This window comes from Amblyomma mixtum, chromosome 4 (genome assembly GCF_055824585.1).
Source record: "Amblyomma mixtum isolate Tamu chromosome 4, ASM5582458v1, whole genome shotgun sequence".
NCBI lineage: Eukaryota > Metazoa > Arthropoda > Arachnida > Ixodida > Ixodidae > Amblyomma > Amblyomma mixtum.
The window spans coordinates 158,429,615-158,457,612 of record NC_143015.1 but is presented as its reverse complement, the minus strand read 5'-3'; the positions used below and the strand labels follow the sequence as shown (position 1 = coordinate 158,457,612).

Genomic DNA, 27,998 nt, shown 5'->3' with positions numbered 1-27,998 from the left:
AAAAAAAACGTATTTTAAATCTTAATGTTTCGACCCCAGTTCTTTTTAAAATTTTTAAGCTAATAAAAGTTGTGTTCTACTAAACACAAATGATAAAATTTAAGTCATCCAAGTCAAGCCAAGCTGTTCTGTTGGCGCATTTGTTTAGTTTCTTCCGGGCACTATTTTTGGTTGCTTTGCATTTGCGCCAAGGTGCGCCGCGAAAGCGTGTTTGGACGCGGCGGTGTATTTTAGATTTCTCGCCCAACTTCGTCGGCCTCCCGACTTGCGTTTGACTTTCTTACCGTTTGTGCGCAACTTGACGCATCTGGTGTCTTGTTAACAGCGCCGAGCACGTTTCATAAGTCGGACTTTTTTCGCCCTTCTCGACCTCTTGAGTTCGACTCAAAACTTCGAAGCGCAGAGTCCATCATGAGTGCTGGTGGAGAGAGCAAGAAACGCAAGAAGAACTATTACAAGAGCTTCAACAAGAAACGCCGAGTGGGCACTCTGGAACCCGAAATGACTGGTTTTCTCGTCACCTTCGAGAGGAGCGAGTACCAGGCCGTTCAGGACTGCTACGAGCTGCTCAACGAGTACGCCGACAAAATCTGGGGACCTGAAGTTCGTGCTCATAATTCCACTTGATTCGTCGCGCAACCTCTTTTTAATTGCTTACTGAGCCCCTTCGTAACCGACCGTTAAGTTTAACCCAAGTTTCGATTAGGTCTTTGCCGCGGATTGCGCTCAAACCCATTTAAGCGCTAATTTCCAGCTTTCTTTGGTAACTGTTTGTCACCTCTGTGTGCGGGAGTAAAATGGGTACGGTCTAATATGCAAAATACGGCTTGCGCCCGTAGAGTGTAGCTTTAAAAAACTAAAAAAAAAGTGCTTGAACAGTAGCTGACAGACACATGTGGCATACAGCTGCAGTGTGACATCGTTTTTCACAAACTCTTGAAGCGGACCACCTTCCTGGCCTAAAGCTGTAGGCTTTTCTCATTTTTGCGTACACATAAAAATGAGAAAAGTAGCGCAGCTCAGGGTTTGGATGCCTTGGATGTAATAAATGAAACATAGGAGCTGCAGTTTAGTGACGAAACTGTCTGACAATTTAAGACGCAATTTGACACCATCTGTATACATACAGATTCACTCAACGAGCAGCTAGTGGTCACTTATAATTTTTCAGTTAATGGTTTCAGTGTATGAAAACGAAAGCGAGCTGATTTATTTGTAGATTTATTTTGCTCTTTTTATCGTCATGTGTTTGCATTGGTGTTGTATGTTGAGTTCTGCTTCTTTTCGCCTTCAAGAAACCGGAAGAAACAGACAGCAAGCAGTCCATTGAAGATGACTTAGCTGCAGAATTGAACGAGCTCAAGGAATCCAAAGACAAAGTTCGTCGCTTCCAAAAGTTGAAGACTGATGTGGCTGGAAACTTCTTCGTATCAACAACGGTGAGAAAACAGCTTGATGTGGTAATGCAAAAATAAAACAAGTAACTTGACTGAGAGGGCAGGCTGTTTTAACTGTAAAACCCCGATGCTTAGGGACTTTCAAAGTGCTGCAGAAGTACTGCATGAAATAAAAACGTGACAATTGAAAAAGAAACAAAAAAATTACCGACGATTACGTTACTTCCTAATGCGAAATTTGAGCGCAGCAAATAAGCTGTTTCACCTTTTCGACAGATTGAGGCAAAGAAATCGAGCAACACATGTATGCGCTATCACAGAATTTTTTTTTTATTTTTCACACGTATTCGCAATTTCGGCTCGGGCGGTGCACATATACAGATCCGCCGCCACCGATCTGGCTCTCTGATTGCCACCGCACAGGGGTTGCATTGGAGGAGGAGCGAAGAAAGGAATTAAGTTCGAGCCGGCGCTTTGACAACCGGAGACTCGCAGGAAGAGGGGGGAGGGGGGCGACGTGTACACCCAGCGGCAAATGAGATGGGGGCAGAAGCGCGCGCAGCAAGCGGACAACACGATAAAGGGAGGAGGGAAGAGATAGCAGCGACTGACTGATGCCGCTGACGCCGATAGCGCTGGGGGGATGAAAGGGGGGGCGGAGCTGGTTACGAGGCCGACGCCGACGACGACGCGAAACCCAGGAACGGACGCCAAAGAGCTGCGCTCTAAAATGTTTTAGACTTGGGCCCAGAACATGTGCTGAAAGCTAGTTCTGACAAACCAGGCAAGACGCACCAGATATATTGTTGTACGGCAAAATTTCACGAGGTCGTATTATCCCTTGGTGCGCCTTTTCATTGGTACGGCAGTTAGTTGTGCTCAGAGGGGCTGCATCTAGCCTATGAAAGCATTGTTGTATTAGAAATAAGTTAGTTGAAATAATGATATCCTAATAGAATTTAGGAAGAAAGAAATGGACTTGGTCAGAGGAAAGGGAAATGAAGTCGGCAGCAGCTGAAGGATATGCAAAGAGTTGGTACTGGGAAGTTTGCTGTGATCGGGTGACCATAGGTAGCACAGGACATGGTTAACTGGAGAGGAATGGGAGAAGGCTTTGTCCAGAAGTAGATTTAGTGTGATTGATAAACTGGGCATGTCCTAGTGAAGCTTCCCATACTTTTAAGCACACCGTTTTCTTGCTGCAACCTTTGCTACAGGGATTGTGAGGAGGTAGATGATCCGCTAGTGTTCTCCCGGAATGAACGCAGGTGGACGACCCTGGCCGACTGTTGACGGCGATCTTTGAGGACCTGAAAACAAAGCAAGAACAGCGGAGCCGATATATCCAGCGTGTGTTGCCCGTGCAAACAACGTGTAAGGCGCATATCGACACCATGAAGAAAACAGTGGAAACGGTGCTTGCCTCCTATGACGACTCTGCCACACCTGAGCTCACCTACTTGGTCGCTGGGAAGATTCGCCACAACACCAGCCTCAAGCACAACTCCATGCTCCAGGAGATAGTGCAGGTCAGTCTTCCTTAGCAGTTCACCTCACTTGGCAATGCTCTTGCATTTAAAGGGACAGTGAGGAGAGCTCTATTGATATTTTTTTTGCGGCAAAATCCGATTGTTCGGAATTTCATGGCTTTGTTGCCACTTGGCCGGCAGCGAAAGATGCATTTATTTCTAAGAAACTTGGATTCGAAGTTGAAAAAGTTTTTCCCGCCGCTCTGATTCAAACTTGGGATTCTCTTATGACGACACAGGACTAAGTGATGTGAAATATGACGTACACATGACATAACGCAGACTCCGTGATTTCTGGCGGCCAGCAGTGTGGCCTGGCAGCAACCGAAAAGAAAGCTACCACCGGCCGCACGTTGAAGGCATCTATCGGCTATTGCGGCCGTCGCTACCGTCACTTCGTTTACCTTTGCACCAGCGTTTTGCAAGCATTACGACAGATCCCGTTCTCGAAGTCGTCAACAAGGGTACCTTGTTACCGTAAGCGGAATACCTGGAGCCCGCCTACCCCCGATGAGCAGGCGCTGATTGGTCCCGATGCTGCAGGCGCGCGCGTAGCTGCCGGATACGTGGCGCCATCTGGCGACGACAAGGAGATTTGCGCATGCATTGGCTGCGCCTCATTGATTCGTGACTTCTCGTGTACTAGTGTTTATAGAACTATTGTTTCTAGCAACACTGTTTTGTCCTATGACGTCATCATGCTTGTGCTTGCGAGTTTGGCCTGTGGCGGCGATACCTGTATTTTGGTTCTTGCTCTTTTCTACGTTACAAGAGCTTTGTTGTCAGTATGAGTGGTGTTTTTGTAATCAGGAGCTGGTATTCTGTCAATGCAAGCCAACTTCAATTTCTCCTCAGTGTCCCTTTAAAGGATGTCAAAATTAGTTATATTATACTGAAAACTAGAGTGCATAATCTCCAGGTCACATTTGCTATGTTTCGTGCACATTTAGAGGCATTGTTCTCAACAAAAGCGCCTCGAATGATGCTATTCATTCCTTCCGTTTGTTTGGCAAACAAGTTTAAAGTTGTGTTTGGCACATGATGGCCTCACGTGCTTATGTGCCAGAAAACCCAACATAGTTGCTCAAATTTTAGGGGAAACCCCCAAGGTGGAGTGGATTTGTAATAATCGAGTAATTACTCACTGACATCCACCCAAGCGCAGCCCACTTCATAGAGTTTCTTACTATTACCTAGAGGGAAAGCTGGCAGCCCGTCTATGGGAGTTTGCATGGCGACCCCTCGAGAGCACTTCAGCCACCATGGGCGCTCAAAGCATCATGGGGCGGTGAGCTACTTGTTGCGGAACTGCAACTTTTGGCCAAAAAATAATAGAAAAATAAAGCTGTTTGATAACTACAAACGTCCTAACATTTAATATCTGGTCTAATGATTGCAACAAACGAGCAGAAAAGCATTTAAGTGCAAAGTTTGCCCAAAATAAGAGACGACTCGCTCTCCTATTGGCCAAGTAAAGAACACTATAAAAACTAATATTTCGTAATTAACAGGCGCATTTTTAAAAGTAAATATGTTTTCAAAAAAAATTTTGTTGCTTAAACACTATAAGAGGTTTTTAATGGCATTTCAGAAAAGTGAAACCTTTTATTGGCGTCGTGTGTCGTCGCGTTTTCACTACTATGGGTTTTGCACACTGCGTTCGCGCGAAAGTCGTCTGCGCACACACGAACAGTGTTTTCGGAATGAAACGTCTCAGTAGTGCCACTCCGTGTTCCCGAAAAACTACGACTGTTCCGCAACAAGTAGCTCACCGCCCCATGATGCTTTGGGCGTCCATGGTGGCTGAAGTGCAGCGCCGCCAGCTTTCCCTCTAGGTAATAGTAAGAAACTCTATGGCCCACTTAGCTCAGTTGGTGGAGCGACTGCTCCAGTGAAGCGATGGTCCTGGGTTCGAATCACGGACCAGGACGAATTTTTCTTTAACTGCAAAGTTTCTGAGAAAGCTGTATAGCTTTCCTTTGTAGCCGTATGGCTGCACTTGGGTGGATGTCAATGAGTAATTACTCCATTATTACAAAACCAAACTTAACACAACACACTACTCATTTATGCCATGCTTTGAGTGTTGCTTATGTAAACATAAGAACAATATTTTTGGCGGTGAATTTGGAGCTGTGAAAGCAGGTCAGAGAAAATACAGATCCAAAGACCATTGCTCTACTCGTGCTTGCTGTGAACCATGCTTGCACTTTATATAGTTACATGTGTACACGTCACCAGTAAATTTCAGCCCTGTTACAGCAAGATTAGAGGGTAATGATAGTTATTTTGCTATGAATGCTGTTTCATTGGATCCATATGGTATGCCAACCACGAAGCTTTCAAGAGGACTTCTAGTAAAGCAAGTCCTTTGGTGTAGTCAAGGTGTCGAGTGTTCATTGCAGTGTACTCTCAGTATTTTGACGGTACTGAAACAACAGGAGATATTTTTTGCTTCCCCCTTTATGTACCGTGATTTCCTGTATGCAGTCTGCGCTTGGTGCTTGATTCACATGTTCTTGGGTAAAAAAAATTTTACTGGATCATCTGCACCCAGTACATAGCCTGGAGGATCCAGGTTTGCAACTTGCACATAAAAATGTACAAGCACTTTCAGTGCAAGTACCATAAAACAGTGGTGGAACTGCTGCGCCAATTGCGCCAAACTGCGCCAAATGGGAAATCCTGCTACATGCTGCTACAAAATCGGTTTTTTGCCTACTTTTGCGCCACGCCTGCGCCGAAATATCTCTGAATAACTCCAATAACTCTGCCGAGAACGAAACCGAAACTCATTTCCGTGAAACCAAAACTGATGTCTGCCGGCAACACTTCCAGCAACGCATCTGCCGGCAGCCACATCGCCATCGCTGCTTTGCAACCGAAGGTGAACAAAGGGACCACTGTCAGCGCACTGCCTGTGTGGATGGACACTTCATGTCTTCGATGTCTTTGTCAAAGCTGAAAGGCACCAAAACTTATGACTAACTTATATCGGGCAGAAAATCCAGCTGCCATTCCTATGACACAAGGATTAATCAGAGCGGTGAAAGGATCGCGGAAGCGTAAGCTGCAACGGTCGGAGGCGGATGCAGGAGAAGAGACCCGTGCAAAACAAGCGAAACAAGACTGTGATGTGTACAGGACAAAGACACCCAGAAAAGAGGTCAGAATGAAGAGAAGGTACAAGAAGAGATCAGACTGGCCAGGAATATGATCACCAATGAAGAGAAGGTACAAGAAGAGATCAGACTGGCCAGGAATATGATCACCAATGCTGAGCTGCTTTTCACAAAAAGGTGTCAAGTCTAAACATTTTGCAGACGTTGAGAGTGGACAAGCCCTTCTGAAGAATGGACAGGAAAAGCTCGCAGCGGCACTGTCTAAGCTGGAGTGATCAAGAAAAGGGAAGAAATAGTACCTGAAAGTTTGTTTTAAGAACGGTATCATTTTTTATAGTTTTGTTGAGCATCTCGTTATGTCGCTCTTCTGAATAAAAACGACAGTGTATTTAGGAGAACCTCCTGTTTTGCTTATTTTCGGCTCTTTTTAAGGAACCAAGCACTTTAAACTGCATTTGGGATTGAAGCTTGCTCTTGCACGGCTGCGGTTGCTAAAAACGTCTGAGCAAATGCCTGTTCCAGAAATACAACAAAGCTTCTTTATTTAAAATAACTGTTTTTTGGCATGAAATTTTGGTACGAAGCTTTTTTTTTGTGCTACAAAAGCTCGAATTCTGCTACAAAATGCCATTTTTCCTGCTACAAAACTTAAAATTGCTGCTACAAACTGCGATTTCTTCTGCTACAAAAGCTGCTACAAGAAGCCAGTTGCCAGTTCCACCACTGATAAAACCTCATAATAGGATAAATGTTCGAAAGTTCATGTCCTTCATGCCCTGTCCAGCGATATTGAAAAAAAAAAAAAAATACTGGCAGTCCTTGCCTATACGTAGTCTTCAAAGCACAAAATTTCGGCTTTTGAACATGGATAGGCCATGGACTGTATACCGAAAAATTATAATAATACAGTCAAGTCCACTTATAACAATACCGGTTATAACAATATATTGGATATAACAATGGTCAGTCATGGCACCATCAGCTTTACCATGTGTTCTATGGTAAAATAAAGTGCTTATAGCAATGCTGTCAAGGCACATTATTGGTTATAACAATTAAATCTGGTACTTGAGTGTCAACCATTATAGAAAAAAAAACAATGAAATGCTACAACCACACCAGCAAAACCATGCTTACAACACAAAAGCGCTCGCATGTGGGGCCGACCAATGGACTAAGCCAGCGCAGCGATGCCACGAAAGCAAAAGAACCTGTGAATGCGTTCCCCTGAGCAAAAGGCCCATTGGTTTGGTTTATTGGGGTTTAACAAGTCCCAAAGCAACTTGGGCTATGAGGAACGCCGTAGTGAAGGGCTCCGGAAATTTCGACCACCTGGGGTTCTTTAATGTGCACTAACATCGCACAGCACACGGGCCTCGAGTACTTCGCCTTCATCGAAATTCAACCGCCGCGGCCAGGATCGAACCCGCGCCGTAACCACCTCGCCACCGCGGCGAGGCAAAAAAAAAAAAAAGGCCCATGCAAAGAAAGTAGGGAGCATGATAGGGAGCCTTGGCGGAGCAGTATTTCTGAGGGGTGCGTTGCTCGCAGAAAAAAATGTGCAGACGAGTTTTTCTTTGTTTTTACACCGAGCTATGGCTGGCGCCGGCAGCGCATACGTTGTCCCATCTTCCGCTGTTCTTTGCTAACTTCCCCACGGTCCCCGCTTCACAAATTTCCCGTGTCCCAGGGGCAGGAATCATTTCGTCAGGCGAGCTGCTGCATTGCTACATTGGCTACGCGCGCCATGCGTACCCCCAATCAGTCGGTGCAGTGCGCGTACGTGCAGCCAGCGCGGTTTTTATCTTGTCAGCTGGCACCGCACCCTTAGTTCTGCATGCTTCTTGGATTTCCCGTAAGAATCACTTCCGGAAAGCTGGCTTGATTCCTGTGACGTGGAGGTGTGCGAAGCTCCCAGTGGTGCAGTGATGGCGGTGCTTTGGTCATCGGTGAACATTGTTCCGGTTCCGTGAAGTTCGAATTAACGAGCTTTTACAGGTATTAGAACAATCAAACCCCTCCGGGTATTTACTGTCAATAAATGCTCTGAAGTTTGTAACCTTTTCTTTTTTTCAGCACAACCCTGTTATAACAATTATTGGTTATAACAATGGTATTTCCATGGCACTTGAATATTGTTATAAGTGGGCTTGACTGTACTCCAAAAAAAACACTTTTTTTTCGAAAATGGTATCAAAAGGATCGTTTAGTATCCGTGCTTCCATCTGTTGGCAAGCCAAAAACATGCTTTTTTAAAGTCCTACTTGCCTTAAAACTGGACACAGAGCGCCGGAGTACACTACAAGCTAGACTAGATGGTTCACTAGGTGGTCCATCATCATCATCATTACCACCATCGTCATCATCAGCCTGACTACACCCACTGCAGGGCAAATGCCTCTCCCATGTCTCTCTAATTAACCCTGTCCTTTGCCAGCAGCAGCCATCGTATCCCCATAAACTTCTTAATCTCATCCACCCACCTAACTTTCTGGCGGCCCCTGCTACGCTTGCCTTCTCTTGGAAACCACTTCGTTACCCTTAAGGAGCAGCAGTTGTCTTGCCTTCACATTACTATTTATTTATTTATTTTATTTATTTTCACAATACTGCAGACCCTCATTTGGGTCCAGGCAGGGAGGGCAGAAAAACAAATTCACACAACAGTGTAGCACATATACAATCTAAAATAGCTCACAAAGTGCGTTGTCAAAATCAACAGCCGATATCACTTGTAGAGGCAGGGCGTTCCATTCGTCAATAGTTTTCGGGAAAAAAGAAAATTTAAAAGCGTTAGTATGCGCGAAGTATGGTGCTAAAGTGTGATTATGATGACGTCGAGTTCTACGCACTTCAGAAAACTGCACATAGGGGGCTGGAGAGATGCCTAGTTTTCCGTGGATTAGTTGGTGAAGGAAAGATAGACGGGCTATCTTGCGTCTGACGTGAAGAGGTTTAATATTATTTGCTGCCATTAACGAGGATGGGGAATCAGTTCTGTTGTACTTATTAAATATAAAACGTACTGCGCACCTCTGTATTTTTTCTAATTCCCTTATGTCTTTTTTTTCATGTGGGTCCCAAACGATGGCGGCATATTCGAGGCTGTCATTAACCCGCGTTTGTTCTCTCACCCACTCCGCCTGCTTCCAGTTAACAAATGGTGATCATCATCTATATGCAAATTTTTGCTGCAGGCGGTGAAGGCGGCCAGGCCTCGGTGGACAGGGGAACTGCGCAAGCCTGACCTCGTGCTCATGCTGGACGTACTGCACAATGTGTGCTGCATCTCATTGATGCCTCGCTACCTGGAGTTCAGAAAGTACAACTTGCTCGAAGTGACAAAGCCCCAGCAAAACCCAGAGGTGCCAAAGGAATCCAATCCGGCAACTGACGTTCCAAAGGACGCCGTCGAAGATAAGGACACAAAACTTAAAGGGGAAGATAATGCACCTTGTGAGGAGCATGAGGAGTCGTCAGGGGATAAGGATGGTACTGGAGATGTTTCCAGAAGCGCCGCCGCGGAGACCACAGACAAACCAGACGATGACAAGCCTCCGTCAAACGAAGACAGTGCCGAACTCTCAACGGATGCATTAAAAGGTGGTGACGTGGATTCAGACAAGCCTGCCGAGCCATGTGGAGATTGAACCCTTTCTCAACAGTTGTTGGAAGCTGGCTGTCTCTTGTGGCCAAAGATTGCAGGATTCACCAAGTCGAAGAATGTGGCATTAAGTGTCCGAAATTATATCATTGACATGGGCAAAAGTCTTGTCAGATATTTTTGTTGGCTCTTAAATATGACACTTGCGTACTTTCAGTAGTGTTTTCCTCATGTTTCATCACTATATTATTGTGACTGTTGTCACTGTTGGTTTTGTCATTCTGGCTGCAAGGTATCAGTCATGTGCTGGAAATTAAACATTTGTTCATTGAGAGCTGGCCACTGTTCTTTTGAAAGTATATGAATTGTTAGCTTGTATTCTTATGCACAGTTGTAACTCTACACTATGAGTTGACAGTACGACCATGGAATCGCCCCTCTGCTTCGACGCCGATATCAGCCACCCATCTTCCTTCAGGGTGCATAATATACACCGATGCATCACACACAGCAGTGCAGGGAATTGCTGCAGTTTACAGTCCCTCCCATCCTCATCTCAACTCCCGCGCTACATATAGCGTGGATACTTGCTCCCCCCTTGCCTTGGAGCTTCAGGCGATACACAATGCCATTGCTTCCCTTCCACTCGTACCCACTTTCGATATTGTTCACATTTACACCGACTCCCTTGCCGCCCTTAAGCAGCTTAAGGCTGTCCGGCGCACATTCCAAGTTACACAATCCATTCACCAACTTTGCACAAAATACCCCTGTCCTGTGCGTATACATTGGATTCGCGGGCATGCCCAGGATCTGCATAATATTCATGTGGATGCAATGACACACCTTGACACATCCGATATCCCGCCACCTTCCCCTCTTCCCTCAGATCCGTTCCTGTCCCATGTTTCTGAGAAACAGGCTTTGCGTCAGCAAACACGTGCTCTAATTCCTCCGTGTTCGTACCCTCTCCCCCGGAGTCTCACTCGGGAGGAGGAGGTATCTCTGTGCCGGATCCGGGGAGGAGCGGCTCTGACTCCTTCTGTGCGTCATCGGTGGCGGGACAAACGTTACAAAGTGACTGACGAGTGTCCCCATTGTGGTGCTGCGCCCGACCAGTGTGACGAAAAACACTTGCTGTGGACTTGCCCGGCTACAGCTTCCGTGAGACGACGTTTCCTAAGAAAGGTTGGCCTGCGATGGGACGTTGCAGACGGCTATCGCAAGTGGACTCAAGATAATCGCTTTATCGCGAACTTTTGTCGCTTTTTAAGCGAGGCTTGTTTGCACTCCTTTTTATAACTTTCTTTCCTTTTTCATCCCAATCAACCAGTGTACATTCATCGGACGTCCGAAGTATGTCCTTTAGTGGATATACGGATATCCGTGGGAGATCCGCCGACGTCCAACGGCTCTCGCACGGACCTCCGACGGAGGTACAAATATAATTATTTAGACTGCTGACAGATATCCATCTCGGATATCCGCCGGCGGATCTTATGAGGATATTTGCAGGTAATGCCTTCTTCACCATTATGAGGCAAGTCAGTACTACACCACCAATCAGTGCACTTCGCAGGGCCACTGGGCTTATTAAAAGCCAGCAGAGTGTCTGAAATTGGACGTACACCTTGCTGGCATGAATCTGTAAAGCAATCAACCAAAATGGCAAAGCATATCAAAGTCGGGATGATTTTATTATGACAAATGCTGTCTTCAGTCTTCACAAGGAATTCTTCAAGCTGGCCATAGATACAATTAACGCAGCAGGAAGGATACTGTACAGACCATGATGAATTTGTAGCCAAGCCAGGGACGTCTTCTGCAGAAAACAGTAAACACTAAGTTCAGAATATGCCATTAGAGCAAACAAATTTGACAGACACCATTCAGTTGTATGCAGTAACTCCACTGTGCCAAGTAAATTAGTCACCTGTAGCTCCGAAAGCATGTTTACATCTTGAAAAACTAATAAGTTGTAAGCAACAGAATTGAGAATATTTCTTGCAATACGAAATATTTTGCTGTTCCAAAAAACTGCAAAAACAAATGCCCCACTGCAGATCTTAGTGAAGCAGCGCAACGGCACAAGGCCAAGGGAAGAAGAGGACAAACACAGCGCTGAACTGACAACAAATGTTTATTCCGGATGCTAACAGCATATATATACTCTTTTGCACCTTAGAAAAACCAAAGAAACAGAGAGCAGCAGAAAGTATCAATCCCAGTCATTATGCGCATGCAGCTGTATCGCGTGTACATCGATCATTTGCAATCAGGAAGTTGTGCTCTTTCACCGAGATGGCAACGGAAGGAGTGCTGATACAATTCGCACCCAGCTTCATGATCTCAGATGCCTCAATAATCTCTCGTGTAAGCTTATCCTTGTGTTTGGTAACAACTTGGCTGTTTTTGAATTCTGGGTAACATGAACAGTCACGACAGTGAATACCTATGTGGCGGGCCGCGTTCTTGACATTGCGTGCTCTTTAAGTCTTTCATTTAGACACCGGCCAGTTTGGCCGATGTATGACCCACCACACTTCAACGGGACTGAGTACACCACGTTGTCTTGGCATGGCACGTACTTCATCCTGTGGTTTTTCTTGCAATTATGACCAGATTCCGATCTTTTATCCGGGCGATTAACTCTCGCACACAAGCCACTCAGTCTGACAGGAGCCGAAAAAACAACATCTACTCCAGCCTTTTTGCCTATTCTCTTCAAATTGTGGGACACAACATGAACATAAGGTATTACTGCCAGATTTTTTGGTTTGGAATGGGGGACAGCTTTGCCCTCCTTCGGAATCTGGTCATAATTGCAAGAAAAACCACAGGATGAAGTACGTGCCATGCCAAGACAACGTGGTGTACTCAGTCCCGTTGAAGTGTGGTGGGTCATACATCGGCCAAACTGGCCGGTGTCTAAATGAAAGACTTAAAGAGCACGCAAACAATGTCAAGAACGCGGCCCGCCACATAGGTATTCACTGTCGTGACTGTTCATGTTACCCAGAATTCAAAAACAGCCATGTTGTTACCAAACACAAGGATAAGCTTACACGAGAGATTATTGAGGCATCTGAGATCATGAAGCTGGGTGCGAATTGTATCAGCACTCCTTCCGTTGCCATCTCGGTGAAAGAGCACAACTTCCTGATTTCAAATGATCGATGTACACGCGATACAGCTGCATGCGCATAATGACTGGGATTGATACTTTCTGCTGCTCTCTGTTTCTTTGGTTTTTCTAAGGTGCAAAAGAGTATATATATGCTGATTGCATCCGGAATAAACATTTGTTGTCAGTTCAGCGCTGTGTTTGTCCTCTTCTTCCCTTGGCCTTGTGCCGTTGCGCTGCTTCACTAAGATATGCCAGACCAACTCGCCCACCAGTTCATGTTGTACAAATTCCCACTGCAGAGCTTTGTACCAGTTCATGAAAAATGCGTTTACATTGCAAGACACCACAGCTACTCCCACAGGCAGTCACTTCCATACTGATGGTCAAAAAAATTAAAGTGTAAGAGTAGGGATCCTTACCACACCGTTGCAAGCTAGCTAATGACTAGACTGTGCACAAGGTACACTCATAGAGAAAAGTTTGCTGGATGCCGATTTTCCGAAAATATTTATTTTTGCATTGCCTCACCAGGCAGTCAGCTGAAATTTGTTCAATAAGATTGAGTACCCATGTCCCCTGATGATTCCAGGCTTTTGATTAAATTGCTCTGGCTAACAGCACAGAGAACATATTTTACAAAGAACTCTCATCCCACAAATTTTTATCCATTACTGTACAAGTACACTGCAGTATAGCTAGATACCCTCCGCTGCCCAGAGCAAACAGAAGGAAAGTATCCATTATGTGACAGGGTCAGACTTGCACTGTAGTTCAAACTTACCTGAAGGTTGCTGCTGTACGCTGCAGGTACTATATAGCTGCTAGCTTAGGTCAGTCACGTCCACACTGTATGGACAAAAAAATAAAAGTATGAGAGAGCAACTTATACCACATGTTGTCAACGATGCAGCAAAACACAATCTCTGTCGAAACTACAATGCCCACAGGGTTCACTGATGAATCACGCATCAGGGCACTGACAGCATATTTGATGATCCACAGCTGCACAGGAGTAAGGAAGAGAGGTCTGGTCACAATCCAGGAACATGTGGCTCTAGGGGTGCCATATATGGTCCTGCTATCTGGCTCAGCATTGAGTCCTGTGGGCATAACATGTTTGGCAAAGTTATACCAAAACACTACAAGAGCTCATTGCACTCAGTGATTGGTAAGTAAGTGAAAAATGTGTGACTGAAGCTCGCAAACTTAACACAACAGTTAAGCTGTCCTAAACAATGCTACTGCACAGTGCAAAGTACTGCATAGTGGATGGTGGGAGACTTCCATTTGGCAAGCCTAATGAACAAATTGATAAGCTGTGGAAGTATGCACAACTTTTATATGACGTTTTCAACCTACCTGTGCTTTCCATGGCTTGGCATAATTAATGTAGGCACCAATACACTCGGTAGCCGGGCCACATCCACACTGCAAAGGCAACAGAAAAGTAAGAAAAACTCAGTCATAAAGCACTGAAAAACTAACACCGTCCTGGCACTATGCTTTTCGTGCGTTTTGTTTTATCGCAATTATGAACCTACGCGCCTTAAGATTCACACCATGCAACTACACACCGTCTCAACTTTTTTTCACAAACACGAGAAACACGTTTGCGGCAGCTAATGCATATAGTGCTTGTAATTTCCACTCCGTGGCAAACAAGTTGCGCAACAGAGTACAACTGCGTTAATGCGCTTTACCCATCCCACAGCAACATCCTGAAAGTAATTTTCAAGCACAGTTACTTACCTCGCAAGTGGTAACACCATGGCCGCTTCTTCATCCAAAGCAACAAAGCATGTCTCGGCAAGGGGTCAGGTGCAATACAACACTGGAGCTTTTTCACGAGAGCTTCAGAAGCAAACGAAGGTCATTTCGAACGCGTAGGTGACACATCACATTTGTAGCACAGCCAAGCAACCACAGAGCGAACAAACCGCACATTGCAGCAAAAGTAAAGGTCCAAAGGAGCACCACGCGGCGAAAACCAACGACTCAACGAGACGATCGCGCCGCAACTACAGTACCGCAACTATTCACTGATGGATTGGATTGGATCGACTTTTAGGCCTGTCGCTCTGCCGCGGCTCCTGGTAAGAGTTTAGTCAGTTTTGTTTTCATGGAAGGCTGCATGCATGGCTACATGCCTCGGTTGCCTCGAAGGAGTGCTGCAGGATAAAAGGGCGTAAATTTTGAGCACTGGCGCCAGAAAGCCAAGCAATTAGTTTAATTCTGGTTCTTTTACATCAACACCTTAGTTGAGCGATCTTAATCAATCTGAATAATAAACTAGTTGGTGGTAGAAATGTGATTGTGTGAATTTTCTCTTTTGCAAAATAGAATGTTTTAAAATGTTTGTCTGGAGGAAAACAAAATATATATGCCATTTAAGCTCACATCCCAAGAGGGATGTTTACGGATATTCCTCGGACATCCGCCTGCGGATGTCCGCCAGCCATCCGATAAAGAACGTCCCTCGGACATACACAGAATCTCCGATGCGTATATCCGAATATGGACATATGTAGGCATGCCCTATGGACATCCCAGCCTGGCACTGGAGATTCGGACCTTACTCGGACCTACCATGGATATCCGTGGTTGACTGGGATTATGCCTAATGGCAAACAGCTCGAAAAAAAAAAACTACACTACATGCTGGTTAATGGGAATCAAAAGCATTTACAGCGGTGAGTATTGGGAATCTGAAACCATGTTTACAATATCCACGTAGAACTTACCCAGGCTTTTAAAAAACTGAAGTCATGGAAAGCCATGACAACAGAGCAACTAAAGGGACCAGAGGAGAGATATGGTCGACTGTGTTTTCTATACGCGTTATCTTTGATTGTCTTGCGTTTGTTGTTTGCACTTTGTCTTGATAACGCTTAACAGCTGGGTCTGTTTTTGTGGCATAAGCAGAAGCTCCGAAAGAAGCAACACAAACTCCCCGAGTTGGCAAGTGGGGCAGTGCAAGCCTTTCCTGCTTTCACGTTCCTAATTTTCTGCTGCATGACAATGGCAGTTGTAATGCTTTCACTGACAATGAAGTGGATTCACAGTGGGAACGTCTGGCAGGGGCAATCACATATTGTAACTCTAGGGACAGAAGGTGATGCGTCCGGCTCGGGCGGTTGGATAAGGAGCATATGCATCTGGGAAAGGGGTAGGGAGAAGGGCGATTTCAGCTTTCTTATTTAGCAGAATGCCTAGTACGTGCGCCCTCTGACACGCATTCTTGCTGCCTGGTGTATTGCCGCTCTTTCGTCTAATACGGTGCAACAACGATATTCTCATGTAAAGTGTGTTCGTTTCCTGCCATGGACACCTCAACCGCGACACAAGGGAAGGGAAAGAGGAGGGAATGAAAGAAGGAAGAGTGAAATAGGCGCTGTATATTATTCGGGGTCTCCGGGTGAATTTCGACCACCTGGGGTTCTTTATAACGTGCTCTGACGTCGAATAGCAAGCGGGAGTCTAACATTTCGCCTCCACCGAAACATCGCAATTTTGAGGGGGCTGACCTGTTCTAGCCATTCCGTAAGGGACGAACGCTGCATTAAATGCTGCTAAACTTTATCATCATCAGCCTGAATGGACCGCTATCTTGTCGGCGGTACAGTTTGGTTGATTTGGTCAACACAGCGACAGGTGCCTGTGTCCGTCTCAACCGTTACGTTACGCGGTGCGCAAAGGATCTCGCTGAGCCGGCCGCGTTGAGTCAGTTGCGTAATTGTCCGTCAGATGGCAGAGAGTGACACAGTGCACCAAGCACCACTAACTTCTTGCCGATTTATGCGTAGTACGTCTAGACTCTACAGCTTCAAACGTAGCCGGCATGGTACACGGTTCGTGATTGCCCTCTATAGCATTCATAGTATTAAGGAGGCACAAAAATAGGAAGAAAACAGCACCGTATCACAGAAGCCGGCATCGCTCTCGGCTCGCGCTTCTCCAGCGAGTAGGGGATTCGGCAGAGGAACCGGCCCCCCTTCTTTTGTTGGCCGGCTGGTGTGTCTGGCGTCACGCGAAGGCCGCTAGTGACGCCAGCGCTTACACACTGGGTCAACGCCTTTGTACTACGTCTATGAACGGAGTCGCGAATCGCTGAGAAAAGCAGCTGTCCGACTGCGGGCACGGCGACGGAGAATGAGCGCACATGGCTGCTCGCACCTGACAGCTCTCAAAGAGACCAAGGGCACCCAAGCCTACCGGCTGATCCATTCGTACTTCGTCTGCTGCGTGTCGAAGGAAGCGCGAGCCAAGAAGGTGGGCCATGTCGCGCGACCAGCACGTCCTTCCGATGAAACCGCGATCTGTCGCGCACTGCCTTTTTTTTTGCGGCGTTCGATCGGGGCTCGGTAGGACCGAGCCCGGCGTCTGTGGTTTGCCGGTTCGATCTCCGGTTTGATGGATCGGCGCAGTGACTGCGCCTGAACTCCCGTCATATGTACTGTGCCCGCATGGGCGAATGCGTAGTGGAAACTGTTCGCGAAACTGCGGTTTTGTCAGTTGCAACGGCTGCCAGCTTCTTGTGGGAATAAACCGTTATAAAGTTTTTGCGTTTAATTTTGAACGGAGTGCCCCACCTCCTTGCTTTGCTGTTGAAACTGAACTGATTACCTGAGACGACTGTGCAAGGTCAAGTTCAGGCTCGCTAACGCTAGGAGAGAGATCTGGCATGAATGCGTACAGGCGCGTCACATAACATTGGTTTCGTCTTACACTGCGCGCTACAGAGAATAAAGACACGACCAGCCTCTTACATCGCCTGAATGTAGGGTTATGTGCGTTTAAATTTCAATGCTGCGACTACCTACGTATACTCTCTCTGCTTGAACGCTCAGACCTGCGTTCCGTTTGTACCTTGTACCCTGCGGCGTAGTACTGCGTAGTAGGGTTCCCGGCGTAGTTTCTTGACCTTTGTAGCTACAATGAGCTGATACGAGTCACGTGACACTGAAACAGCTTTCTAGCTTCATTTTGAAATTACTCTAGGCTCATGGAATGATTAGTTGCTTGGCATGCTAAGCGCCGAACTACATTGATTACATAACGTGATTCGCACAAATATTTAGTGTCCTGCTGTTGTGATAAAAGACTGCCTAAGCTTCGCTAGTACACATTCACGGTCACTTAATTGTGGAATCTTTTCCAAATTTTTAGTCAAAGTTTTAGACTCTTAACTTTTAATATCGTATGTGTGGCTGATGGTGAAGCAGTCAGAAACAGTTTTGCTGCTTGAAATGAGTGTTTAACATTAATGTATTGTTAGTATACTTTGATGCATCAAAGATAAATCTGGTTGTGACTTTGTCAAACTTTTTTCATTCAGCCACTGCGTATTGGCATGTTACCTGCAGGCCCAACTCTGCACCTGTCACACCTGTCATGCAAGAGGTCCCAGGCTCCACGCATGTCTTCAGTGCGTGTACTTTGGTTGCTATGGAAACCGGCATATCCATGAACATGCTCGTGCCAGCCAGCATTTACTAGGTAAGCATGCACCTGCGAAAATCATCCACTACAACTTTTGTAAAATAGTAACTATCAGGGGCTACTCCTTTCCTTAGTGTTTTTTTTGAACAGCATCACAGTGACTAACAACAAGTTTTCACAGCTAACAAATTTCCTTCGCCAGCATTCGAAAATTGTCAGTTATAGAGAGGCACATAAGTCATGAATTTTTTTTCTGTTGCTCATAGGTTACGCTGGCTCATCAAGAGTCATAGAGCTAGTGCTATCGAATACAGACAGAGGATGGGAAAAACAATGCAAAATTCACACTTCACACGTTTTTTCATTTCAGAGAAACATTTTTTTTGTGTGTGTGCAAGGAAACTGTGTGGTGCTGTGTCTCTGTCTTGGAATAAAGACTTAATATGGGCGTGGTAACACCTATAGATACTCAAAAACAAGAACTGCTTGCCGTTTTTACTCAATGAGGTTGCATTCAGAAGAGTGTTGATAAGTTATTCTTTTTTTTTTTTTACCCTTTTACGTGTTAATGTGTTGTGGCATGAACATGTTTTGTTTGACTTTTCAGCTGTTGACATCTCATACGGAGTGGTGTATTGCTTCACATGTGCTGACTACGTGTATGATCGGGAGCTTGAAGCTATGGCCCGTAAGCATCGCCGTCGGTGTGCCCGGCTACTGGGTAAGAACGAGAAGCCAGCTCACTGCATATAAAGCATGACATGCTTGTTAAGTATAATGCGGTTAGAATGAAAGCTGGACGAATCCAACAAAAGGTGGTGGAACTCAATGGTTTGCTGGTCTTTTTCTCTGTGAAGAAAAGCTAACTTCCTTGAAATAAAATGTAAATGTACAGTAGTCTTTTACAAAGTCCAGATCTGATGCGATTCATTCACCATGTTCTTATTGTACCTTGGTCACCATGTATGCTCTTAGCCTTCTTCTTGATGAGCTACATTACAGCTTGGAGATGGAGTTTAACTGAAAAAAAAAAAGAGATGAACATACACTGAATTCTCTTTTTGAAATCCGGTTTTAACCAAAAAAGGTTGGTACCCTTCAGATGTACACCATAGCTTGCAAGCTTTTGGGTATGGTTTCCAGCCAATCAGAAGAGAGAACTAACAAGTGCAGAAATGAGGAGCATGGTGAGACAGTGGGATTGTTGGATTAAATAGTGAATTCGGACATTCTGAGGCATTGTTCCACAACTTTAGACACACATCGGGTTCAGGCCAAGAGGCTTTACCACCCTGTCAAGCTTTGTCTACTAGCGTAGTGCTTTCTGCTCAAAGACTGTCATCACTTTATCAGAGCTGTTACTTGTCTGAAGAGTTTAGTCAAGGAATGCAAGGATGGTCACGTCGTTTGTAACCATAACAACCCACTGGTACCTTGAAATCATGCAAAAGGTTCACGAAAAAGTGTGATGTTCTCTCTTCAACCGCTGCCGGCAGTTCAAAGCGGCACTTCTATAACTACAGCCGTCATTTGGGCTACGTGGTAAGAGGCCTCCCTGGCTCCTTCTGGATTTTTGTTGCAGTCATTTTTGCTTTCTTTGCAATCTGTAACTTCGTTCTTGTGAAGTGTTCGCAGCTTGCACAGCTCATTTCGTTAATGAAGGTTTGAGCAATGTGTCTCAGGCAACAAATACACTGCCATTTTTCACAACCGGAAAAAGTTATTTCGACATAATGGTGACTAGACAGAGAGGCCTGGTTCCACTTATTCAAGCGAGGCATATATATGGGTTGCTCACCTGTTGCTTTTGCTTGTTTCATTTTACATTTATTTGGTTCTTTGGCCAACCTAGCTTTTAGAAATGAACTTCTCTTTATGTTTTTGTTCTGGGAGCGATCACTTAACTTCCACGCTGTTACTTTTTTTATTGTAACAGTATTTTATATTGTAACCACCTCTTTAAACACGTCCACTTCTTCATTAATTACTTGTACATAAACTGCTCTTGCTAACAAACAAGCTAAGATAAACTATACTTTACGTCTGAGTGCACAGGAGGGCCTCATGAAGCACTGGAGAAAAACCTAATTCTTTCACGGGAAATAATATTTGCAAAAAAAAAAAAATTGTGTCCTGCAATAGACAAAGAAAAAAGTGCTGAGTTTATTTATTTTTATTTATTTATTTCGAATACCCTCAGGGCCCGGGTCGGGCGTTACAGAGGGGAGTGGAATACTCAACATAATTAAGATAAAAGCACAGGCACATATATATATATATATACATATATATACACATATATATAGGGGTGTCAAAAACAGTGCAAAAATAGTAAGGAACACCAGAAGGTAACAATAAACATCCAAGAATTCAATACAAGTACTACAAGTAAGAAACACCAAAATATAACTGTAGAACACAATACAAGTAGCAATACGGGGGTAAAAAATAAATAAGCAGTGCGTAACGATTAATCAGGAACACCAAAATGAGCTTTTAAGGCATTTTTGAACAATGTAACATCAGTAATAGACACAAGATCTTCGGGAAGGTGGTTCCACTCTGTTATTGAGCGCGGGAGAAATGAATTATGAAAGGTATTCGTGTGGCATGCGAAAGATCCAATTTTATGACGATGGTCCACGCGATGTGACACATAAGAGGGCCGGTGGAGTAAAAGATTGTGAAGTGTGTCGTGGTAGTATATTTTATGGAGCAAACAAAGTCGCTGTATCTGACGTCTCAAGGAGAGTGGAGGTAGGTGTAATGTGTTTTTCATGTTAGTTGTGCTGGCAGTACGATGATAATTACTGAGAATGTAGCGAGCAGACCGATTCTGAAGAGCTTCGATGGTTGTTACCAGATGATCAAGGCCGGGATCCCATACAGAAGCAGCATACTCAAGCTTTGGACGGATAAGTGTTTTATAAAATTGTAATTTAAGAGATGAAGAAATGTTCGCAAAATTACGTTTCAGATAGCCTAGAGATCTGTTAGCGTTGCTAGTTATATAGTTGATGTGCTGTTCCCATGATAATTTGGATGAAAATAAGACGCCCAAGTATTTGTAAGATGTTACCTGTTCAAGCGGGGAATCCTGAAGAATATAAGAAGAAACATTAGAGTTAATTCGAGATACATGCATTAAGTTACACTTGTTAGAGTTAAGAGTCATTAACCAATCCTGACACCATGCAGTTACTGCGTTAAGGTCTGATTGCAGAATCTTTTCGTCATTGGGATTGGTTATTTCACGATAAATTACACAGTCATCTGCGAAAAGGCCAGCGCGAGATTGAATTTTGGTGGGTAAGTCATTTATGTAAATTAGAAAGAGCAAGGGAGCAAGAACGGAGCCTTGTGGCACGCCGGAATCAACGGGGACATAATTGGAGTCGATTTCGTTAATCGTTACGTATTGGGAGCGATTAGTAAGAAAACTTCTCAACCATGCAAAAACGTTGGGATCCAGGTTAAGTTGGTGTAATTTAAAGAGGAGTAGAGTGTGTGATACCTTGTCAAAAGCCTTAGAAAAGTCTAAAAATATGCAGTTGACAACACCGCCGTGGTCGAGGACGCTGTGAAGAAAGTGAGTGAAAGATGCCAGCTGCGTTTCACATGAATAATATTTTCTGAAGCCATGTTGGGAACTATGAAAAAAAGATTGAGAATCAAGATGGGTAGCGATTTGGGATGATATGATATGCTCAAGAATTTTGCATGGAACACATGTCAAAGATATGGGGCGATAGTTTTTAACATCATGCTTGTCACCATTTTTATGTGTGGGAACCACCTTCCCTACCGCCCAATCATCAGGAACCAAGCCGGTGGATAAAGATTGGTCGAAAAGTTTTGTTAAGATGATAGATGAATAAAATTTGGTGTTTTTAAGGAATTTTGACGTGATACCATCAGGACCAGAAGCAGAAGAGAGCTTCAGGCAATCAATAATCTTTTCGACACCAGCTGGATTAACTGTGATGGGAGGCATTGGCGATAGCGGAGGTATGTCGAACAGAGGTTTAGGGACGTCTGCATGACTAGAGAACGATGCTGCAAAAAAATCGTTGAATGTAGAGGCACATTGTTCATCTGTTAACGGTAGACCATCACTGGAGTTAATAATCATCCTATCGCTTTCAGGGCCTTTTACTGTTCGCCAGAACTGTCGAGGATTTGAACGTAGCAGATTGGGGAGGGTGTGTTGAAAGAAATAGCGTTTGGATTCCCGTAAAGCGCGACTGTAACTAGCATTCGCGGTGCGATAGGCTTGCCATCGCTCTGATAGTTTTGAGGTTTTAGCTAGGCGGTATAAACGCTTCTTTTTATTGGCTAGTCTTCCGAGAGCTTTATTATACCATGGTGATTTGGTGCACTTAATTACTCGTATGGGGATGTGCTTGTTGATGAGCTCGGCTGTTTTGGTTTTGTACAAGTCCCAGTTTAATTGTAGGCTGCGATGTTCAAAATTTCTCAAAAATTCGTCACAAAAAGAAGATAATGCACGATTAATTTCGTCGTAATTTCCTCGGCTGTAATTCCTAACAATCTTCATTTTTTTTCCTGCTCGGGGGGCAGGGAATCCGAGCGTAAATTCAAGGAGTGAGTGGTCGCTAAGTCCTGGAAGAATGCTGAGGTTTGAAATTGATTCAGGGCATGTAGTTAAGATAAGGTCAAGAGTGTTTTCAGAATGACTAGTGCATCTTGTAGGCAGTGTGACGATTTGAGAAAAATTGAACGTTGAGCACAAGTTAATAAAAGATTTAGATTCTGAATCAGTAGGAAGACTACTGGGGCCATCCACGCCCCAGGAGATATTAGGGTAATTAAAATCACCCAAAAGAAAAATAGGAGAACCAGGATACCGAACACAGATTAGATTAATGACATCGTGTAGGTTGTTAATGAATTCGAGGTCTCTGGGTGGTGGACGATAACATACACCGACTGTGATCTTCCTGCCTTTTATGTTTAATAAAACCCACGTTATTTCTAGATTGCTTGTCACATGTATTGCGCATGAGGATATGTTATGCTCTACGGCAATTAGTACTCCGCCACCTGGCCGGCAATTTCTATCATTACGGTAAAAGTTGTAGCGTTTGTTACATTCTAAAATTTCATGGTCGCGTATTTTGCTTGAGAGCCATGTTTCTGTTAGTACTACTACGTGGGCTGCACAAGAATCAATAAATGAACTTAACTGTTCACGGTTTTTCAGGACACTTCGAATATTAGTATACACAACAGAAAGCTCATTAAAAGGTCCACGACCCCTCTGTGACCGCTAAGGTGATAAACTAGAAGGTTGGATGACGCCACTGGGAGAAGGGCTAGAGGATAGCGCAAGGTCAGTGACAGGTTTCTGGGTGGTCACAGCCTTGTTTAGTTGAGATTCAATGACGGTTTTCGTGGTAGGGTTGTAGGTGTAGCACTTCCCGTTCATGTGGAGCCTTTTATACTTCAACTGGTATGACGTGCTGCGAGTCTTGGCAAATTGTAAAAGCGTTTTTCTAGCTAGCCTAGTTGAGGGACAGAAGTCTTCGCCGACAGAAACCTTGTTCTTTTTTATCGTGTCTCGATTGGACAGAATTAGATCCTTAGTCTTGGAATGAACAAACTTGGCGATAATGGGCCTGCAAGAATTCTCTCCGGCACGTCCGAGCCGATGTGCACGCTCAATGTCATCGGAGCTTAAAGAAGAAAAGGCTGGTAATTCGGAGAGTACTGAAATTAACTTTTGTTCAGCGTCCGATGGGCTTTCTTGGGGCACTTCAGGTATGTTATAAAAGATTAGATTATTGCGCCTGGATCTATCTTCGGCGTCATCTAGGCGTGCGTGTAAGTTAGCACATTCCTGCTGGAGGGTTTCAATATTTTCTTGTGTCGCCAGCATATCAGTTTGCAGAGTGTCGATAACAGACACCTTTTCTTCCAGGCATGTTAGCCGGTCGACAACTTCTGTCAGTTTTTGACCTAAGCTATCTTGCTTATTGCTAATTTCAGTAACTGAAGCTTGAAGTAGCTCTTGGCTGTTTTGCACCGCGACAGTTCTTGAGTGTACGTCGCGAAGCAGCTTTGATATTTCTTCTAGATCCATGCTTTGTGTATTAGCCCTCGTACCAGGGCCAGGGCCAGGATTTAGTTCAACATCACCAGCAATTAGTAATAACACTTTCACGACATCAGCACACTCAGATATCACAGAAATAAGCACTTCTGGGCTCGGAAACAGCAAAAGGCAACGATCTCCGGTTTTCTTGCTATAGAGAGACGGATAGCAACTGACCTGCACAATGAAGAAACGGTTGGCATAAGTAGTCCGCATCGCCGTGCTGTCTCCGAGCCCACTGAAGGGTCCCTGTGGCGACGCTTGGTTTATATCGTCGGGCAGGGATGACGTCACTGTAGTCGATGATGTGAAGGTAGTTGGCGGGATCTTTAAAGCCGCAGCGCTGTAGATTAGACTGTCTTGCTCTGTGCTGTGGCACGTTTCCACTGGAATCCAAGGCTCGTGATAAGGCGCGAACAGGACGGTGCTTTCGTTGAAGGCGGCGTATCCAGAAGATGCCAGGAATGCGAAAATCTGCACAATGAAGAAACGGTTGGCATAAGTAGTCCGCATCGCCGTGCTGTCTCCGAGCCCACTGAAGGGTCCCTGTGGCGACGCTTGGTTTATATCGTCGGGCAGGGATGACGTCACTGTAGTCGATGATGTGAAGGTAGTTGGCGGGATCTTTAAAGCCGCAGCGCTGTAGATTAGACTGTCTTGCTCTGTGCTGTGGCACGTTTCCACTGGAATCCAAGGCTCGTGATAAGGCGCGAACAGGACGGTGCTTTCGTTGAAGGCGGCGTATCCAGAAGATGCCAGGAATGCGAAAATCTGCACAATGAAGAAACGGTTGGCATAAGTAGTCCGCATCGCCGTGCTGTCTCCGAGCCCACTGAAAGTTATCGGAAAATACTGACCGAAAAGTCCGACTCCTAATTGCAGGCTAAAAGCTGTAAATCAATGATGGCCATTCAATATCAGTGATGCTTCTTAAAGTCAATTTGGCGTGTACTGAAATGACCACATCTTTTTGGGGATTGTGCAACAATGTTAGGGTTTGGAAAATAGAGATTTGTAACAACTTTGATGCCATCCTCGGCAGTAAATTGACTGTGTGTGGGTTTTACAGCTTTTAAAAATTGCTTCTTTCAGAAGGAAGTAGGGTGAACTTTTTATTGTGTTTAGTAAATTCATTTATGAGAGCAACACTGAAACTTGCCACAGTTGAATTAGGGGAAATAAATAGCGCACAAGAGAAGACGGGACAAGCAAGGAGACACAGACAATTAGGGAGCTCTGTTAAGGCATTTATCAGTCCAGAGTGAATCGGTGGAACGCAGTTAGATTTATCTTTAGCAGTATGAAAGAATGGACTTGCCATGCTCACTCCACAGCAATAATAAAGTTCATTGGAGGGCTCAAGGGTACTACATAGCTTACTTCAGGGCTCTGTCAAGTTATACCAGCACTGGCTTGGACTGAGCTTGAAAGAATGGAGCTTGTGTCGTGTGCGTTATGTTGAAATTTTTGTGCAGGAAAAAAACAGATGTGAGGGCCTCGCATGTGTTTAGGGTTGGGATTTTCTTGGTAGAACAATTTTCAGTCAGTCGATAGAGGACAGGATGGATTCAGGGGAATTAATTTGAAGCATTGCAGTGGCCATGTTTTTGGACTCACATTCAAATGGTTTCATTCAATGAAGGTGTTATCTAGAGCTGGTGGTGTTTGTGTCTCAGATCCATTAGTGAGATTGCGAGGGCACCTCTGATGACAAATCGGATGAGTGTGTTCATTTGTTCATCTGATGGAAAGGAGTATAACATGAGGATGAACTCATATGAGATGATGGCTCATCGGTTATGATGCTCAGCTGCTGACTCGAAAGACATGGGTTCGATCCCGGCCGCGGCGGTTGAATTTCGATGGAGGCGAAGTTCTAGAGGCCCGTGTACTGTGCGATGTCAGTGCACATTAAAGAACCCCAGGTGGTTGAAATTACCGGAGCCCTCCACTACGGCATCCCTCATAGCCTGAGTCGCCTTGGGACGTTAAACCCCCATAAACCGTAAGACATCATAGGATGAGATGAATATGATGAGTTTATTTATTTATTTATTTATTTATTTATTTATTTATACAATACTACAGGCCCTGGAGTGGCCCAAGCAGGAGGGGCATACAAATAATAATAATAATAATACAGCAGAACAATACAAGCAGAGATATAGAAAAGATTATTAAACAGTGCACAGAATACCAAACGAGTCAAACAGTTGTAGAACAAATCACGGAAAAGCATGGTTAGCTCATATAATAAAGAAATTCCCTCCCAAAATAATGCAGAGAACATAGGTAGAAATGAATCATCAATACAATATGAGTGAAGTAAAAGAACAATATCGCAGAGATACAGATGGATATATAATTCACAACAGCACGATAATGTCAATAATTCAAATGCTCAATAGAATCAATACTGGTTGGTAGCGACTGAGGTACACTCCTGACTGAGACTCCTAAACAGTGCTGGATTGACGTGAATAACTAGAGGAGGGAAATTCCCTCTCCCTCCATCCCCCCCTAACACAAACACCTTATTTTCTGTGTTCCTTCATCAGAAGTTGTCAACTGATGAACATGTCTGGATGATGCAGCTAGAATTGTGACCATGAGCAGCAATTTGTGTGAAAAGTGTTCTTCAACCCAGGTCTCCAGGAGTACTACCACCACTGGGAGCCCAGCAGCTTTGAGCTGGACCTGCTTCGCAGAAATCCTCGACGGAAGCGCATTGCGAACAACTCGTACATAGGTGCGTCTCAGGTCGGCTGTCACCGCTGCATATCAGTGGTGTGATTTCGGACGAGATCAGCTGGCTGCGTAATCTGCACACAGTTCGCTCTTTGCTTTGACTGATAGTAAGGACAAGAACCTTTACGCTTTATCACGCTTTATCAGGAGGCTTTGAAAGTGTCCCGACAAAAACAAAGAGCAGAAAGAGCTTTCTGTGAGCAGGTTTGTTGTCAGCTGGTTGTGGAAGAGCTGTGATATACCTTATTTTCTCGCTTAGTGGGGGTACGTTTTTGTCGGGAAAGTGGTCTTGATTTCAAAGGTGCATTCATTGCATGGTATAAGACTCATCCTGTGGTCAATATATATTTTTCCTAAATTTTAATGACTTGTTTGAATTACATACGTAACATGAATAACCTTAGTTGTGTGCTTAAATGCAGTAATCTAAGGCTGCCCTCCTACGCTAGGGCTAAATTTTAGAAATGTGCGTTGGGCGGGGATACCGAAGAGGAAGAGGTTTTTGCCTAAAATTCAGTGTCTGTTTGCCAAAGTACATGGATATTGTGGGCTTAACATGTCTGCCATATGCGTGCCTGTTCTGCTCTGGCTGTCCGAAATGCATTACAGCCAGTCTGTGCAGTCGTTATTTTCGGTTCTAGCCTAGGGTATTTCTAGATCTGCCACTGGAAATTTCACATCACTCAACAAAGTGCAGTAGCAACACAGTAAAACCACGTTAATTCGGTCTTCACAAACTTTGGTAAATCAAGCTAGAAGGGAGGGGAAAAAACACCCGAATTATCTGCAGGTTGAATTATTGAATGGCCCAGCAAAAACAGCCAAAACCCATTCGCGTGAAAGTAAAATTTATTTGGTGAAAACTTGGACCATGGTCGTCTCCTTCCAAGACGAAAACTGCCTTAAAATGGCAATTT

The 27,998-nt window shown here is 44.6% G+C and overlaps 2 protein-coding genes and 1 long non-coding RNA gene across 4 annotated transcripts in view; 2 read left to right on the top strand and 1 right to left on the bottom strand.

The window, feature by feature from the left end:
* Positions 1 to 110: 110 nt before the first annotated feature.
* Positions 111 to 9,984, top strand: LOC149348975 (THUMP domain-containing protein 1). Its single transcript, XM_089541060.1, has 4 exons — positions 111 to 603; positions 1,296 to 1,439; positions 2,666 to 2,926; positions 9,246 to 9,984. The coding sequence occupies exons 1-4, from the start codon at positions 412 to 414 to the stop codon at positions 9,696 to 9,698; spliced, it is 1,050 nt and encodes a 349-aa protein (XP_089397186.1). The 5' UTR covers positions 111 to 411; the 3' UTR covers positions 9,699 to 9,984.
* Positions 9,985 to 11,330: 1,346 nt separating this feature from the next.
* On the bottom strand, positions 11,331 to 14,803 carry LOC149348974 (uncharacterized). Of its 2 annotated transcripts, XR_016292307.1 has the most exons (4): positions 14,529 to 14,803; positions 14,139 to 14,207; positions 13,561 to 13,625; positions 11,331 to 11,474 (listed from the first exon to the last, which is right to left on the bottom strand). It is a non-coding gene; the product is annotated as an uncharacterized LOC149348974 (long non-coding RNA). The 2 variants fall into 2 exon arrangements; XR_016292306.1 differs by having other exon boundaries at positions 13,561 to 14,207.
* A 1,876-nt stretch (positions 14,804 to 16,679) lies between these two features.
* not (ubiquitin carboxyl-terminal hydrolase nonstop) overlaps positions 16,680 to 27,998 on the top strand; it is a 29,974-nt gene continuing 18,655 nt past the window's right edge. The window contains exons 1-4 of the mRNA XM_089541059.1: positions 16,680 to 17,048; positions 18,143 to 18,275; positions 18,826 to 18,939; positions 26,981 to 27,082. Coding sequence (XP_089397185.1) covers positions 16,929 to 17,048; positions 18,143 to 18,275; positions 18,826 to 18,939; positions 26,981 to 27,082 — 469 coding nt within the window. The 5' untranslated portion in view covers positions 16,680 to 16,928. The remainder of the gene's footprint in view (positions 17,049 to 18,142; positions 18,276 to 18,825; positions 18,940 to 26,980; positions 27,083 to 27,998) is intronic.

What these genes read in the sequence shown, in the direction of transcription:
- LOC149348975 (XM_089541060.1), top strand. Translation starts at nt 412, where the DNA reads ATGAGTGCTGGTGGAGAGAGCAAGAAACGCAAGAAGAACTATTACAAG. An exon ending in ACTTCTTCGTATCAACAACG is followed by an intron (nt 1,440 to 2,665) that starts GTGAGAAAACAG and finishes GAATGAACGCAG; the next exon opens with GTGGACGACCCTGGCCGACT. An exon ending in TGCTCCAGGAGATAGTGCAG is followed by an intron (nt 2,927 to 9,245) that starts GTCAGTCTTCCT and finishes TTTTTGCTGCAG; the next exon opens with GCGGTGAAGGCGGCCAGGCC.